Source organism: Peromyscus eremicus, chromosome 12 (genome assembly GCF_949786415.1).
Source record: "Peromyscus eremicus chromosome 12, PerEre_H2_v1, whole genome shotgun sequence".
Taxonomy (NCBI): domain Eukaryota; kingdom Metazoa; phylum Chordata; class Mammalia; order Rodentia; family Cricetidae; genus Peromyscus; species Peromyscus eremicus.
This window is the reverse complement of record NC_081428.1, coordinates 39,710,122-39,725,534: the sequence shown is the minus strand read 5'-3', so window position 1 is coordinate 39,725,534 and position 15,413 is coordinate 39,710,122. Positions and strand designations below refer to the sequence as shown.

Sequence of the window (15,413 nt, the reverse complement as noted above, 5' to 3'; positions counted from 1 at the left end):
AGGCTAGCAGATTTGTTTTTACAAAAAGCTGTACTCAGGGCTGGAGAAATGGCTCAGCAGTTAAGAGAACTAACTACTTTTGCAGAGGACCAGGGTTTGAGTCCCAGCACTCACATGGCTGCTCGTAACTGTCTGTAACACCAGGGTTTCTGACATCTTCTTGTAACCTCTGTGGTCACTAGCTGCACATCGTGCGCAGACATACATACACCCAATATACATAAAATAAAAATGAAGGTTAAGTTTTTTAAAGCTGTATTCATTATATTAGAAATTGTGTCAGTAAGAATGCTGTGTAAACTTGTTTTCTTTTCCTTTGCCGTATATGTACCAACATGATATCTTCAACTTCTCTTACCTCAACAAGGCTGAAAGTATTCGCTATTTGGCCTTTTACAGAAGACATTTGCCGTTCCCTATCCAAGAGGAAGTCAAATGGAAGTAAGAATTTTGCCAGTGAAAAGGGGAAAGTCTTTCTAGACAAGGACAGACTAGGCACATGAGGATGGGCCAACGGAGTTTGTGGAAAAGAATAGACAAGTATTGCAATGCCAGGCCCTTGCGAAACGTAGATCGTTCCTTTTCCCGTGTTTGCCTTTCTGAGCCAAGCTGTAATATCGGATTCTTCCAGAAGAGGGCTCCCTTTATTTAGTTTGTTGAAATAGAAAAAGCCAAAAGGAAACTTTGAAAGAACTTTACAGCAAACATTTATATACTTATCACTTTGATTTCATCACCAACATTTTATACTTTTTTTAAATCACATATCTACTCATCTATCAATAAATCATGTTTTGGATAGGTGACTACACCTTTCTTAAAATAGATCAGCACGTATTGCACTTACTGGTAATACAAATTATGTAGTTTCCTTTTTTGAATGTTGATTGTTTTTATTTTTGCAGTGCTGGAGCCTTAGGCATGCTAGGCAACTACATCCATGGTTGGAGCCCACTAGGTTTCCTAGTGGCTGTACCCAGCAGGACTGCATAAGAGGTTGATTGGACCACGGGCCTGGGTACCAGATGACTGTAACTAGCAAGGGGGGAGGTCCTTTGCTCCACCCCGTGGCATTTTTATAAGTAGACCTTTGGAATAAAATTCTGGGCCCCCATTTGGATAAGGATTCAGGCCCAGCCGAGTCTATTCTGTGTTTTTCTCTCTATTTCTCTCTATATATTTTTTTTGTTTTTTGTTTGTTTTTTAATGTTTTTTTGTTTTGTTTTTTTGAGACAGGGTTTCTCTATAGCTTTGGAGCCTGTCCTGGACTAGCTCTGTAGACCAGGCTGGCCTTGAACTCACAGAGATCCGCCTGCCTCTGCCTCCCGAGTGCTAGGGTTACAGGCGTGTGCCACCACCGCCCGGCTACTCCCCCTATTTCTAACTAAGTCTCTTATCCCTCATTCCTCAAGAGTTCCTAGAACTGTTTCACAATGCAAAGTTTGCTGAGTTGCGACAACCTCTAGGATAGCATCAGCTCGCTGCCTGCCAGCAGAGTGAGATGGGACGGACGTCAAAGGATAAACGGGATGTCTACTACCATCTGGCCAAGGAGAATGGCTGGCGGGCCCGGAGTGCCTTCAAACTACTTCAACTGGATTAGGAATTCCAACTCTTCCAAGGTGTGAAACGAGCCGTTGACCTGTGTGCGGCCCCAGGCAGCTGGAGCCAGGTGCTGAGCCAGAAGGTTGGGGGCCCGAGTTCCGGTCAGGTGGTGGCTGTGGACTTGCAGGCTATGGCTCCACTCGCAGGTGTGATACAGATACAGGGGGACATCACTCAGCTTTCCACTGCCAAGGAGATCATCCAGCACTTTGAGGGCTGCCCTGCCGACCTAGTAGTGTGTGACGGGGCTCCTGATGTCACTGGCCTCCATGATGTCGATGAGTACATGCAGGCCCAGCTTCTGCTAGCTGCTCTCAACATTGCTACGCATGTCTTGAAGCTAGGAGGCTGCTTTGTAGCCAAGATATTCCGAGGCCGGGATGTATCTCTTCTCTACAGCCAGCTTCCTGTCTTCTTCTCCAGTGTGTTCTGTGCCAAGCCCAAGAGCAGCCGGAACTCCAGCATTGAGGCCTTTGCTGTTTGCCAGGGTTATGACCCTCCTGAGGGCTTCATTCCAGACCTGACCAGACCCCTGCTGGACCACTCGTACGATTTCAACCAGCTGGATGGTCCCACCCGTATTATTGTGCCCTTTGTGACCTGTGGGGACCTCAGCGCCTACGATTCGGATCGCAGTTACCCTCTGAATCTAGAAGATGGCTCCGAGTACAGATATACTCTGCCCACACAGCCCCCCATCTCACCCCCATACCAGGAGGCCTGCAAGTTGAAGAAGAATGGACAGCTGGCCAAGGAGGACTTCCCCCAAGACTGCTCCATCAACAGAATAGACAAGCTGTCCCAGCCTCTGACTGTTCCTCAGTGTCTTGCTCTGCTAGCCCCCAAGGTGGAAGACAATGAAATGAATTGTTCATCTAAACACGTTAAGGATTTGCAGTAAAACTCAAAGTAATACAACTCAGAAGCTGCTGCCTGTCAGAAAAACCAGAAGCTGGCTTGAGGAGTTTGCTAGCCTAGAGTGGAGATCTGCAACAACTCCATGACAACAAAGAACCCGAGGAAGTCTGCAGAGCTGCAGTAGGAATTTCTGGAGACTGTGAGCACACGCCTCTTCTTTCAGCCTCTCCTGGGGTGTCCTGAATAGGTTCAGGATTTCCTCTCCCCCGCAAAGTGGGGGTTCTTACCATGGATAACCATCAGGGACCTCCACCAACTTGATGGAGAACAGTGTTACACCTTCACTCTAACTGAAGTTCAGCTTTACTTATTCCCAGTCAATGAACATTGGCAACCAATCAATGGTAAAAGCCCTACCTATGCAAGTCCCTTCCCTTTTATGGTACAGTTTACAGGCATCTGAAATACTGCTCGTATTTCTCACTGCTTTGGATAATAGCAGATTTTATAAATCAATCCTATAATTAAACATCCCGTCTATTACTGCATCCCAATTTTTCCTGATTGGTTGGTCAGGTATTTTTAAGATAGTATCTTCCTATATAGCCTAGACTTCCCTCAAACTCAAGATCCTCCTGCATCTGTCCCCTGAGTGCTGAGATTACAGGCCTGTGCCACCAAACCTGGCTGCTGTATCGCAGTTTCATTTCAATTAAATAGACGGTGATAACTGTAAAAAAAAAAAAAAAAAAAAAAGAGTTCCTGGAGTAAATAAGTGTGGGGGCTGGTCTCCCACACTCCATTAATACCATCAGAATGTGACCCCAGTCTTTCCGTTACCTTAGAAGACAGACTTGAGCAATGGAGCTGGGAGATGGGGTCCCAGGAGACCAACCATCAAAGCTCTGTTTTTTTTTTTAATTTATTCATTATGGAGGCTGGAGAGATGGTTCAAGGGTTAAGAACACTGACTATTCTTCCAGAGGACCGGGGTTCAATTTCCAGTACCCACATGGCAGCTAACAACTGTCTGTAACTCCAAGATCTGACACCCTCACACAGACATACATGAAGGCAAAACACCAATGTACATAAAATAAGAACAAAAATTATTTTAAAATTTTTTCTTTATTATATATACAGTATTCTGCTTGCATATGTGCCTGCATGCCAGAAGAGGGCACCAGATCTCATCATAGGTGGTTATGAGCTATTACGTGGTTACTGGGAATTGAACTCAGGTCCTTTGGAAGAATGGCCAGTGCTCTTAACCTCTGAGCCATCTCTCTAGCACCTTGCTCTGATCTTTTTTTTAATGCCAACTTTCATGCTAAAACCTAAATTCAAAAAATTACAAAATGAGCCGGGCATGGTGGTGCATGTCTTTAATTCCAGCACTCAGGAGGCAGAAGTAGGCATATCTTTGTGAGTTCCAGGACAGCCTGGTCTACATAGTTCCAGGACAGCCAGGGCTACGTAAAGAGACCTTGTCTCAAAAAAAACAAAACAAAACTAAAAGAAAATGTTTTACTGATAGTCATGAGACCAATCATGGGACCTTTTGTGGTTAAGAAAAAAAGGGGGTGGGGGGCTTGGTATGATGGCACGTGCCTTTGATCTCAGCATTTAGGAGCCAGAGGCAGGTGAATCTTTGTGAGTTCAAGATCATCCTGATCTACATAGTGAGTTCCAGGACAGACAGGATTACATAGAGAGACCCTGTCTCAAAATAAAATAAAATAAAAAACAATAAAATAAAAGAGGGCCAAAGAGATGGCTCAGCAGGTAAGAGCATTGACTGCTCTTCTGAAGGACATGGGTTAGATTTCCAGTACCCACAGGGTGGCTCACAACTATCTGAAATACTAGTTCAAGGGCATCCAATGCTCTCTTCTGGCCTTTATGGGCACTGCGTGCATATGGTACACAGACATACACACAGGCAAGACACTCGTACACTAAAATAAGTAAATCTCAAAAAAAAATCTTTTTAAGAATTAGATAATTATAAGATAACCAAGAGCCAGGCGGTGGTGGTGCACGCCTTTAATCCCAGTGCTCAGGAGGCAGAGGCAGGCGGATCTTTGTGAGTTCGAGGACAGCCTGGTCTACAGAGCGAGATCCAGGAAAGGTGCAAAGCTACACAGAGAAAGTCTGTCTCGAAAAACCAAAAAAAAAGAAAAGAAAAAGATAACCAAGAAAACCACAGCTGCATCTTAGTGTTATGTCCAATGGTCAGGAGCTTGTTCCTGCCACATAAGATACACATGTACACCGAGGAGGGATGTGCATGTCCAATTACTGCTGCCATCGCCACTCCTATGGGCGTTTCTAGACAAACAGGGGAAGAGGAAAACTATAAAAGGGATGTCCCATCAGCTGTGATTTGGGAAGGGAAAAGCATTACCCCATGAATATGCTAACCACCTCATAAATATTCATAAACCTTCTTTACACCTCCCAAGGCAGAGCTGACTGGGCTGACAACTCCCAGACACCCCCTCCTTCTGTCCCCTCCACACCAATCTGTCTTTGGAATGCTTGCTTTGCAAGGTTAAATCAACTTCTGTTTAAAGTGAGTCTTCCGACCAATTTCTTAGCTCCAGAAACCAAGAGACCCCCTAATAACACTTAGAAGTAAAATTTATATACAGTGAAATCAACTAATTTTAAATGAACATTTCCCAAGTTTAGACAAACTGAAATTAACCCAGATCCCACCCAAATATAGAATGTTACCATTAACACACAAAGTGCCCTCCTTACCAATCACTCCCACTCCCAACTAGCAGGAACCACTTTTCTTTTTCTTTTCTTTTTTTTAATTTTATAATTTAATTTTTACATATCAGCCACTGATTCCCTTGTTCTCCCCCCTCCGGTGCCCCCCTTCCCCCCAACCCACCCCCCATTTCCATCTTCTCCAGGGCAAAGACACCCCTGGGGATTGAGCTCAACCTGGTAGATTCAGTCCAGGCAGGTCCAGTCCCCTCCTCCCAGGCCGAGCCAAGCGACCCTGCATAAGCCCCAGGTTTCAAACAGCCGACTCATGCAATGAGCACAGGACCCAGTCCCACTGCCTGGATGCCTCCCAAACAGATCAGGCTAATCAACTGTCTCACTTATCCAGAGAGCCTGATCCTGTTGGGGGCCCCTCAGCTATTGGTTCATAGTTCATGTGTTTCCATTCGTTTGGCTATTTGTCCCTGTGCTTTTTTCCAATCTTGGTCTCAACAACTCTCACTCATATAAACCCTCCTCTTTCTCGCCATTTGGACTCCTGGAGCTCCACTTGGGGCCTGACCATGGATCTCTGCATCCAGTTTCCTCAGTCATTGGATGAGGTTTCTAGCACGACAATTAGGGTGTTTGGCCATCCTATCACCAGAGTAGGTCAGTTTGGGCTTGCTCTCGACCATTGCCAGCAGTCTATTGTGGAGGAACCACTTTTCTTATACTCCTCCTCAACAGGCTAATTTTGACGGGTGTGGAATGAGATATTACCCACTCCTGGCCAAGCAGTTCTTCACACATGCCTCGAGACCTGTAACCCTCTCAAGTTGTCTTAAGGCAATTCTTAGACTTCATGGTATATCTTCTTCTTTTTCTTCTCCTTCTCCTCCTTCTCTCTTTTTTTCTTGGTTTTTCGAGACAGGATTTCTCCGTGTAACAGCCCTAGCTGTCCTGGAACTCACTCTGTAGACCACCACCGGCGTTATAGCATCTTTTGTTGTATGTCTTATTTTTGTTTATTTGTTTTTGCTTTTTCGAGACAGGGTTTCTGTGTAACAGCCCTGGCTGTCCAGGAGGTGGTGGTGAACGCCTTTAATCCCAGCAGCCTTTAATCCCAGCACTCGGGAGGCAAAGGCAGACAGATCTGTGTAAAAAATGGGGAGAGAGAGAGAGAGAGATAGAGATAGAGAGAGAGAGAGAGGGAACCAGGCATGGTGGCTCACACCTTTAACCCCAGCACTTTGGAGGCAAAGGCAGGCAGATCTCTGAGTTCTAGTCCAGCCTGGTCTACAGAGAAGTTGCAAGACAGTCAGGGCTACACAGAGAAACTCTGTCTCAAAAAAAACAAAAACAACAAACAAACAAAAACAATAACAACAACAAAAGTGAAACAGTGCCAGGTGGTGGTAGCACACGCCTTTAATCCCAGCACTTGAGAGGCAGAAGCAGGCAGATCTCTGTGAGTTCAAGGCCAGCCTGGTCTACAGAGCTAGTTCCAGAACAGCTGTTGCATAGAGAATTAAAATCAATCAATCAATCAATCAATCAATCAATCAATAAATAAATAAAAAGAGAAACGGTGAGCTGATAGATCAGGAATCAGCCAGTGGGCCTTTTGAACAAACATATCATCAGGTCGCTAGGCATCAGTAAAGGCGGTAGCCCTTCTCTGTCTTGGTGTGAGAAAATATCACATTAAAAAGCAAATGAAGAAAGTGCTACTGAAGATGGAGAAATACATTCAAGGAAAAAGAGAATAGACTTAGTTCTTCTAACGGCACCTTTTCCAACCCCTTGGTGTTACACTGGGCCTTGCAAATCATGTGTGCTGCCAGCCCTGTATACATCTCCTTTTCTCTCTTTGAATACAGCTAGAGCAACTGTTGTCTTGTTTCTTACACATTAATTTTTGTGAATTGCATTCCCGTGGAGACATTTGACACGTGCCTTTGTCACCTATATTCCCTAAAATTGGTAGATATAAAACCTTGGCTAAAGACTTTTTATTTTTAATGTGTGCATGTGTGTGGTGCACTGGCCCACACATGGAAGTTATGAGGTAGTCTTGGTTATCTTCTTCCAGTGATCTTCACTTTGTGGTTTTAAAATTAAAAAATATTATTCTGTGGGTATAATGTCTCTCTGTGTCTGTGCGAGAATGTGTACACCACAGCAAGCGCAGGAGATTAGGGGACAACTATGTAAGGTTGGTTTTGCTTTCCACATTCACGTAGGTTCTGGGGATTGAACTCAGGTCATCAAGCTTAAAGGGCAAGCATTTTACCTGCTGGTCCATCTCAACAACTTCAAGTAATTTTTATTTATTTATTTATTTATTTATTTATTTATTTATTTATTTTCAGTTTTTCAAGAGAGGGTTTCTCTGTATGTATTCTGGCTGTTCTGGAACTAGCTTTGTAGACTCAGGCTAGTCTTGAACTCACAGAGGTCCGCCTGCCTCAACCTCCCCAGTGCTGGGATTAAAGGCATGTGCCATCACCACCTGGCCAGGAAGTTCTTTAAAATAGCTGTTTTGTTTATTTGCTTGTTTGTTTTTCAAGACAGTTTGTGTTGCCTCAACTGTCTTGGAACGAGTTCCAGGCTGGCTTTTTAACTCACAGACATCTGCCTGCCTTTGCCTCCTTAGAACTGGGATTAAATGCCTGCTCCACCATTGCCCGACAAAAATAGATTTTTTAATTAAAAGCTTTATTTATTTATTTTTAGATTTATTCATCTTATTTTATGTGTCTGAATGTTTTGTATGAATGCATGTACATGCACCATGTGCCAGCGTGGTGCCAATTGGAGGTCATCAGACAGGGCTGGATTCCCTGGAACTGGAATTACAGATGGTTGTGAGCCACTATGTGGATGCTGGGACTCAAACACCAGTCCTCGGCTAGCACAAGCGCTCTTAACTTCTGAGTCATCTTTCCAGGCCTAAAATAGCTTCTCTCGCTCTGTCTCTCAAATTTATTTACCTTTATGTGCATTAGTGTTTTGCTTGCACGTATGTGTGTGAGGGTGACAGATCCCCTGGAAATGGAGTTATAGACAGATGTGAGCTGCCATGTGGGTGTTGGGAAATGAATGCGAATCCTCTGGAAGAGCAGTCAGTGCTCTGAGTCGCTGAACCATCTCTCCAGCCTCCTAAAATAGCTTTTCTGAAGAAAAGAAAAAAGTAAGAAAAAAAAAAAAAAGTTTAACTGTGTGTGTGTGTGTGTGTGTGTGTGTGTGTGTGTGTGTGGTGTGTACACCGAGACTTGCGGCAGTCTGCCTTCGTTCCTGAGTGCTGGTATCACAAGCGCGGGCTGTCTATTTAAACAAGCGGCTATTTTTAGTTTTGATACAGGCTCTCACTGCACAGCCTCGGCCCTCTCTTGCCACGCAGATCAGCCTGCAGGAGGCCTCCCAGAGAGAGCTAGGGTTGAAAACCTTGCGCCACCGAGCCGGGCTCAAAGTATTAAATTTTTTCTGAAATTGGAGATTTAACTCAGGGTTTTGCGTACCACTCGCGCTATCTCTGGGCCATTCTGTCGGCTACTACGATTTAATTTTGTTTCAAAAGCAAAGGCATGATGTGACCGTCCTAAGAAGAGAAGAGACACGTGGAACACCCCTGTATTTTGTCCATGTTCCCCGCAAAAGGCTGCCTCTGGATTCTAGAACACTTGCCTGCGGGAAACGGAAGGACACAGAACCAAAGTCCAGCCTGTCTTTTTGACGGCCACCTGCCTGGGCCTTACAGAACCTTGGAAGGACAGTGTCTGTCCGTAATTTGGGAAGAAAGCTGTTGCTAGGAAACCGAGAGCCGACTCCCGGACGTGACGTCATCACAGGGCGCCGGGGTCCAGGGAGGGGATTTAGGGAGGAGATTCTCCCCCGCCTATAAGGTGTTTTCCCATGATTCATCCTTTCTCTTCGCCATCTTTCCGTCCTCCGGCCGGCCGGCAGCTTTCGCCATGAAGTAAGCGAGCTCCCTGTCTCCCAATCCGCCTCCATCCTGCGGCAGAGTGCCCGGGGATGGCTTCCCCTTGCCGCGCACACCCTAACGGGCTTTGGGCTTTCCTTCCAGGGTCGAGCTGTGCAGTTTCAGCGGCTACAAGATCTACCCCGGACACGGGCGGCGCTACGCCAGGACCGACGGGAAGGTGAAAGGGCGGCTGGGCCGGCTCGGGACCCCGGCGAGGGAGAGGCCGGTCGGCCGGCCAGTGGGGGGCCGCGGGGACCGCGGGGCCGCGGGGCGTGGGATGGGAAACCTGGGTGAATGTAGATGGAGGTGAACCAGCCCGGAAGTGAGTGCGCTGGGTCACTAATAATAGCCACGGGAAAGAGAAATGACCGGGACTCGGAGTGATCTGGCTGCTTAACGGGCGGCCGGTCTTTTTTTTTTTTTTTTTTAACTCTGAGAGGGCTAAAAGCCACATTTCCTCAAAACGTAACGCCATCCGACCCTTGGGGACGAGTGTAGATTCGCCTGCTCCTGAGAAAAGATGAAATGTGGAGACCTTCATGCCACCCAGTTGCCTGGCGCTTGTGTCACAGACGACCGAAACGAGAAAACTAGAATAAAAATGGGATAAGGATTTTTCGATCTCAGCCTCTTATACTTTGTATAAAAGGAGTGACTAATTTATGAACTTGTTAACCCCAGGTTTTCCAGTTTCTTAATGCAAAATGCGAGTCCGCATTCCTTTCCAAAAGGAATCCTCGGCAGATAAACTGGACTGTCCTCTACAGAAGAAAACACAAGAAGGGACAGTCGGTAAGTGGAGTGCATCTTGCTAGCCTCTTAAAATTGCGCTGTCAGATTTTGCCATGTTAAACCTCGATTAAATAAGACTATGAAAATGGGCCCTTAAAATTGAAAGCATCAAGCGAGTGACAGATCACAGAACTAGTGTCGCCTTGTATACCATAGACTCGGGCTGTGTGTGGAGGTTTGAAAGGATCCCCTCTACGGTTGCGGAGTCCCTTAGGATGTATGGTGTTGCAGTGGATAGAGGTGTGGTGGTAGGACTACAGCCTAGGTCGTCAGGAGGCTTGGCATGTTTGGGGCTTACGAGTTTCTAGCTATCTGTTATAGTAAATAAATAGCACCAGATGTGAAATACGTCATATGGGCATGGTCACCACTCTTGTAATCCCAGTGTTTGGGAGGTTTCGGGAGCAAGATGGTGAGTAGTTCAAGGTCAACCTAAGCGCACATTGTTTCCCAAGCAGAACACAGGGGGTTAGTGGAAGGAAGGATTAATTTCTAATTTCATTTACTAGATCTTTTTGAATGCCCCAGTGGGGGTCTTACCGGTGTTGGTGAGGATGTAGAGAAACCTGAAACTTAGTACATTGCTAAAGTGAGATGACGCAGCTGCTGTGGCCAACTTTGTGTAACTCAGAGTTAATTTTGTTTTGTTTTTTGAGACAGGGTTTTTCTGTAGTCCTGGAACTATAGACCAGGCTGACGAAAAGTTAAAAATCTTAAAAATTGTAACATCTGGAAGTTCCTTTCTAAGTATTGAAAGCAGGTACATAAAATGTAATAAAATTTGGTACTGAGCTTGGACTGCTGAGACGAGAGAATTGACTTTGAGGCTAGCCAAGGCTACAAAGTAAAACCCTTTCTCCAAAAAGGCATGTACTTTGGGTTGAATGTTGAAGCTAGAAAGTTTGCCATTTAGGGTTCTTTTTTTTTTTTTTTTTTTTTGGACAGGGTTTCTGTGTTGCCTTGGCTGTCCTTGTCCACTCTGCCTCTGCCTCCTGAGGAGTGCTGAGATTAAAGGCATTTGCCACCACTGCCAGCTTGTTTTGGGATTCTTAAAAATAGTTGCATGTACATAAGATTTTTTGTGATGGGACCCAAGTCTAATAGAACCCATAGTTCTATTTCTCTTTTAGCCTAAAGGTGTTTTTTTTTTTAAGCAGTATTTATTTTTTAAAAAAGTTTATTTTCCTTCATTTTCCATACCAATCCCAGTTTCCCTCCCCCCTCACCCCATCCTACCCCCTTATCTGCTCCTAGAAAGAGTAAAGCCTCCCTTGGGGAGTCAAAAAATCTGGCATACTAAGTTGAGACAGGACCAAGCCCCTCCCCACTGTGTCAAGGCTGAGCAAGGTATCTCACCCTAGGGAATGCGTTCCAAAAAGCCATTTCATGCACCCAGGATAATTCCTGATCCTACTACTAGGGGCTTCCCAAACAGATCTAGCCACATAACTGTGAGCCACATTCAGAGGGCCTATTCAGACCCATGCATGTTCCCCAGCTGACAGGCCAGAGTCCATGAGCTCCCACCAGCTTGGGTCAGCTGTCTCTGTGGTTTTCCCCATTATGATCTTGACCTCACTTGCTCCTGTAATCCCTCCTCCCTCTCTTCAGCTGAAGTTTAGTAGCTCAGCCCAGTGCTTGGTTGTGGATCACTGCATCTGCTTCCATCTGTTACTGGATGTAGGTTCTATGATGACAATTAGGATAATCACTAATCTGATTATAGGGAAGGTAAGTTCAGGGACCCTCTTCATCATTGCTAGGAGTCATAGCTGGTGTCATCCTTGTGGATTCCTGGGGATTTCCCTAGCACCAGGCTTCTCCTTCCCTAACCCCCTAATGGTTCCCTCAACCAAGATATCTCTCCCTCTCCAAGATATCTCTCCCTCTCCATCCCTTCCTCCACTCTGCCATCTCAGTCCCATCCCTCCCTCCCCCAGTTTACCCAGGCGATCTTAACTATTTTCCCTTCCTGGAGCCCTCCATGTGTGACCCTCTTAGGGTCCTCCTTTTTACCTAGCTTCACTGGGGTTGTGGGTTGTAGCCTGGTTATCCTTTGCTTTGTGTCTAATATCCATTTAAGAGAGTACATACCGTGTTTGTCTTTCTGAGTCTAGCAGTGATTTTTTTTTTAACCTGTATTTTGTCAGCAATCCCTCACATGAACTCAGCATTGAAATTGAAATTTCCCATTTGTTGTGGTGGTGGTCCGATACCCTCCATGGGGAGGCAAGTTTTTGGTTAGGAATATGCAGCCACATACATATATGCAGTGGGATATTTAGCCTTTTAAAGGGTGAAAAACAGCCAGCTTTGAAGATAGGCTGAGGAAATAGGCTAGACCAGTGGTTCTCAACCTTCCTAATGCTGTGACCCTTTAATACAGTTCCTTCTGTGGTGACCCCCAACCATAAAAAATTATTTTCGTGTTACTTTTATAACTAGTTTTTTTGCTACTTTTTATGCATCATAATGTGAATATCTGTTTTCTGATAGTCTTAGGTGAGCTACGTTGAAAACTACTGAGCTGGGCTAGGCCAAAGGTTTTACTTTTATGAGGTGCCTAGAATAGGCAGATTAATAAAGACTGAAACATGAGGGGGGGATGGGGAATGGAATGGAGTTTTTTTGTTTGTTTGTTTCTTATTTTTGTTTTTTTTGGTTGGTTTTTCGAGACAGGGTTTCTCTGTGTAGCTTAGTGCCTTTCCTAGATCTTGCTCTGTAGACTAGGCTGGTCTTGAACTCAGAGATCCGCCTGGCTCTGCTCGCCCAGTACTGGGATTAAAGGCGTGTGCCACCACCACCCTTAGAGAATTGTTTTAGGAAGGACTTGGGATGAGAAATGAAACAAATTTTGGCTTTTTCTACTTTAAGATTCAATCTTTGTTTTAAAAAAAATTTTTATCAGGGTTTCCTTGTGGAGCTTTGACTGTCCCGGAACTCACTGTGTAGTCCAGGCTGGCCTTGAACTCAGATTAAAGGCGTGCACCACTACTACCAGGCTACACTACGAGATCTTGTTTCTCATAATAACTATAGTATAGACTTGCAGTATAGAATCTACAGCAAACTTTGGGTTCCTGGATATTAAAGCTTGGAAGATTTTAGTATTCTCTTCCTAAGCCCTCTTCATAACTAGATTTCTTGAGTCTGTAAACAGTCTTGCTAAGTCATTTTTAGAATAGCCTTTAGAAGTACTCTTATGTGCGTGACGTTTGCCTACATGCTTATAAGTGCAGTGTTTGTGCCTGGTGCCTGCAGAGGTCAGAGATAGTGTCGGGGCCCTGGTACTGGAATCACAGGTGGTTGTGACCCAAGGGGCCAGGCATCGTGGTACACACCTAATCCCTGCCCTGGGTTTTGGCAGGACTACAGAGAAGTCTGTCTCAACACATACACACACAGAGGAAACTGTTCTTAGACTTTAATTCCCACTTCCAAAGTCAGTGAGTAAGGTCGATCCAATCCTCTCTTTGCTCTGTAGGAAGAAATTCAAAAGAAAAGAACCCGCCGTGCAGTCAAATTCCAGCGGGCTATCACTGGTGCATCTCTTGCTGATATAATGGCCAAGAGGAACCAGAAACCAGAAGTTAGGAAAGCTCAGCGAGAACAGGCTATCAGGTAAGGAAATGCTGCACCATGAACATGGCAGCTACTGGGGTGACTAGATGGTTTTTCTGGTACAGGAACCTAATCTCATGGGACTGTCAGTTGTTAGAAGCTTAATGCAGGCATATACTTTAAATATGATTTGTTGAGTCTCCGTAGTCAGTACAGTTCCACATGTTAAGCTGACTTGGATAATGGAATTTATTGGCAACTCTTTGGAGCTGGTTTTTGTGGGGTTCTTTGCTAAGCTCTCCCTGTAAAGCCCCACTGCCCTTGGGTTTATGATCTTCCTGTCATGGCCTCAAGGGCTGTATGTATAACTAGGCTTGTACCATTGAGCCTGGTTCTGGATTTTGGATTTCATTCACAAATATGGGGAAGGAATATGATGGTTCCACCTGTCCAAAACTCTGGCTCCTTACCAATAAGTTGTGTCCTTAAAGAGTAAAGTCTTTGGCTTACTGTTGCTTATGACTCCACAGGGCTGCCAAGGAAGCAAAAAAGGCTAAGCAGGCGTCCAAGAAGACAGCAATGGCTGCTGCCAAGGTAACTGGGGGGTCTTCTTGGGTTCTTAGTGTAGGACATGGTACCTTTAATACAAGGGTTAGTAAAGGACAGGTGCAAGTTTCTATTGGAAATGGTCGTAGCTAGTTTCCAGGGGAATGGTTATATATATCTCAAATTTCTAGTGAGTCTCAATTTTAGATGCCTTAAAAAAGGGAACTTGAAGATAGCTTTTCTTTGTATTAGTTGAGATGAGTCACTGTAACCAAGGCTGGTTTAGAACTATGGACAAGACTTGTCTGAATTTAGGGACAGTCCTGCTGCCTAGATAGGATTATGTGTACGGTCCCTTGTTCCCAGCTTGGCTTTTGTCTTTTTAAGACTTTGAAGTAATTTTACACTTGGACTAGCTATATAACAGTACAATGAGTTTACCCAGCTTTTTCTAGTAATTAAAAAAAATTAAAGCCAGAAAGTTAGCAACAGTTTTTCATTTTTGAGTGGGCAAGATGGCTCTGCCAGAAAGGCCCTTGCTGCCAACCCTAGTATAGCCCTGGAGACCACAAGGTGAAAGGGAAGAACCAACACTGTGAGTTGTACTGTACTGACTTCCACACAGGTGTCATGCAAGACCCTGCCCTCAAGGATAGTAAACATTTTAAAGCAGTGATGGCTCTGGCTCAGCGGGTAAAGGCACGTGTTGCAAAGCCTGGTTTGATCTTGGAGGGCTGTGGTAGTGGGAGAGCTAATTCTGACAAGTTTTCCATGTTGTCTACATGTGTGCTGTGGTGTGCCCCATCCAAAATAAATTAACACATACGTCATTCTTAAATGGCTGTGTTTGTAAGTAGTGTGAGACTCCAGTCAGAGCATTGTGAAGACTGGGGACAGCAACAGTTCAGGGGACAGGAACAGTTCAAGGCCAAGGCCTGAATGTCTTTCAAGAATACCCAATTGTTACTAACAATTCAGGATCCCATACTACATTGTATCTTCTTACTGTTCAATCTGTAACAATATTATATGATGGAAATGAACTTTAAGCATAGGTTACTTTGAAGTTGGTAATAACACAGTTAAATTATTAGGACAGGACAGGTAGTAAAGAATCAACCATAAGGGCAAAGTGGCGAAATCCTATTGAATAATGTCCTGTTATTTTTTTACAGGCCCCTACCAAAGCAGCACCTAAACAAAAGATTGTGAAGCCTGTGAAGGTCTCTGCTCCCCGAGTTGGTGGAAAACGCTAACTTGGTAGATCAGAGTTTTGAATAAAGATCAATCTCTAACTCTAGGTGTTGGATTTTTTTTCTCTTTAATAAAACATGCAGTTGTA

At 44.8% G+C, this 15,413-nt stretch overlaps 2 protein-coding genes across 2 annotated transcripts; both read left to right on the top strand.

The window, feature by feature from the left end:
* The first annotated feature begins 1,415 nt into the window (after window positions 1-1,415).
* LOC131922501 (putative tRNA (cytidine(32)/guanosine(34)-2'-O)-methyltransferase) lies at window positions 1,416-3,011 on the top strand. The gene has a single exon (XM_059277309.1). It carries the CDS (start codon window positions 1,736-1,738, stop codon window positions 2,504-2,506), a length of 771 nt encoding a protein of 256 aa, XP_059133292.1. The 5' UTR covers window positions 1,416-1,735; the 3' UTR covers window positions 2,507-3,011.
* A 5,995-nt stretch (window positions 3,012-9,006) lies between these two features.
* On the top strand, window positions 9,007-15,366 carry Rpl24 (ribosomal protein L24). Its single transcript, XM_059277083.1, has 6 exons — window positions 9,007-9,166; window positions 9,275-9,350; window positions 9,854-9,964; window positions 13,449-13,585; window positions 14,056-14,119; window positions 15,247-15,366. The coding sequence occupies exons 1-6, from the start codon at window positions 9,162-9,164 to the stop codon at window positions 15,325-15,327; spliced, it is 474 nt and encodes a 157-aa protein (XP_059133066.1). The 5' UTR covers window positions 9,007-9,161; the 3' UTR covers window positions 15,328-15,366.
* Window positions 15,367-15,413: the final 47 nt, after the last annotated feature.

Coding starts and splice junctions, on each gene's coding strand:
- LOC131922501 (XM_059277309.1), top strand. CDS start 1,736: ATGGCTCCACTCGCAGGTGTGATACAGATACAGGGGGACATCACTCAG.
- Rpl24 (XM_059277083.1), top strand. Junction 9,351..9,853: donor ACGCCAGGACCGACGGGAAG/GTGAAAGGGCGG, acceptor TGTTAACCCCAG/GTTTTCCAGTTTCTTAATGC. Junction 9,965..13,448: donor AACACAAGAAGGGACAGTCG/GTAAGTGGAGTG, acceptor TTTGCTCTGTAG/GAAGAAATTCAAAAGAAAAG.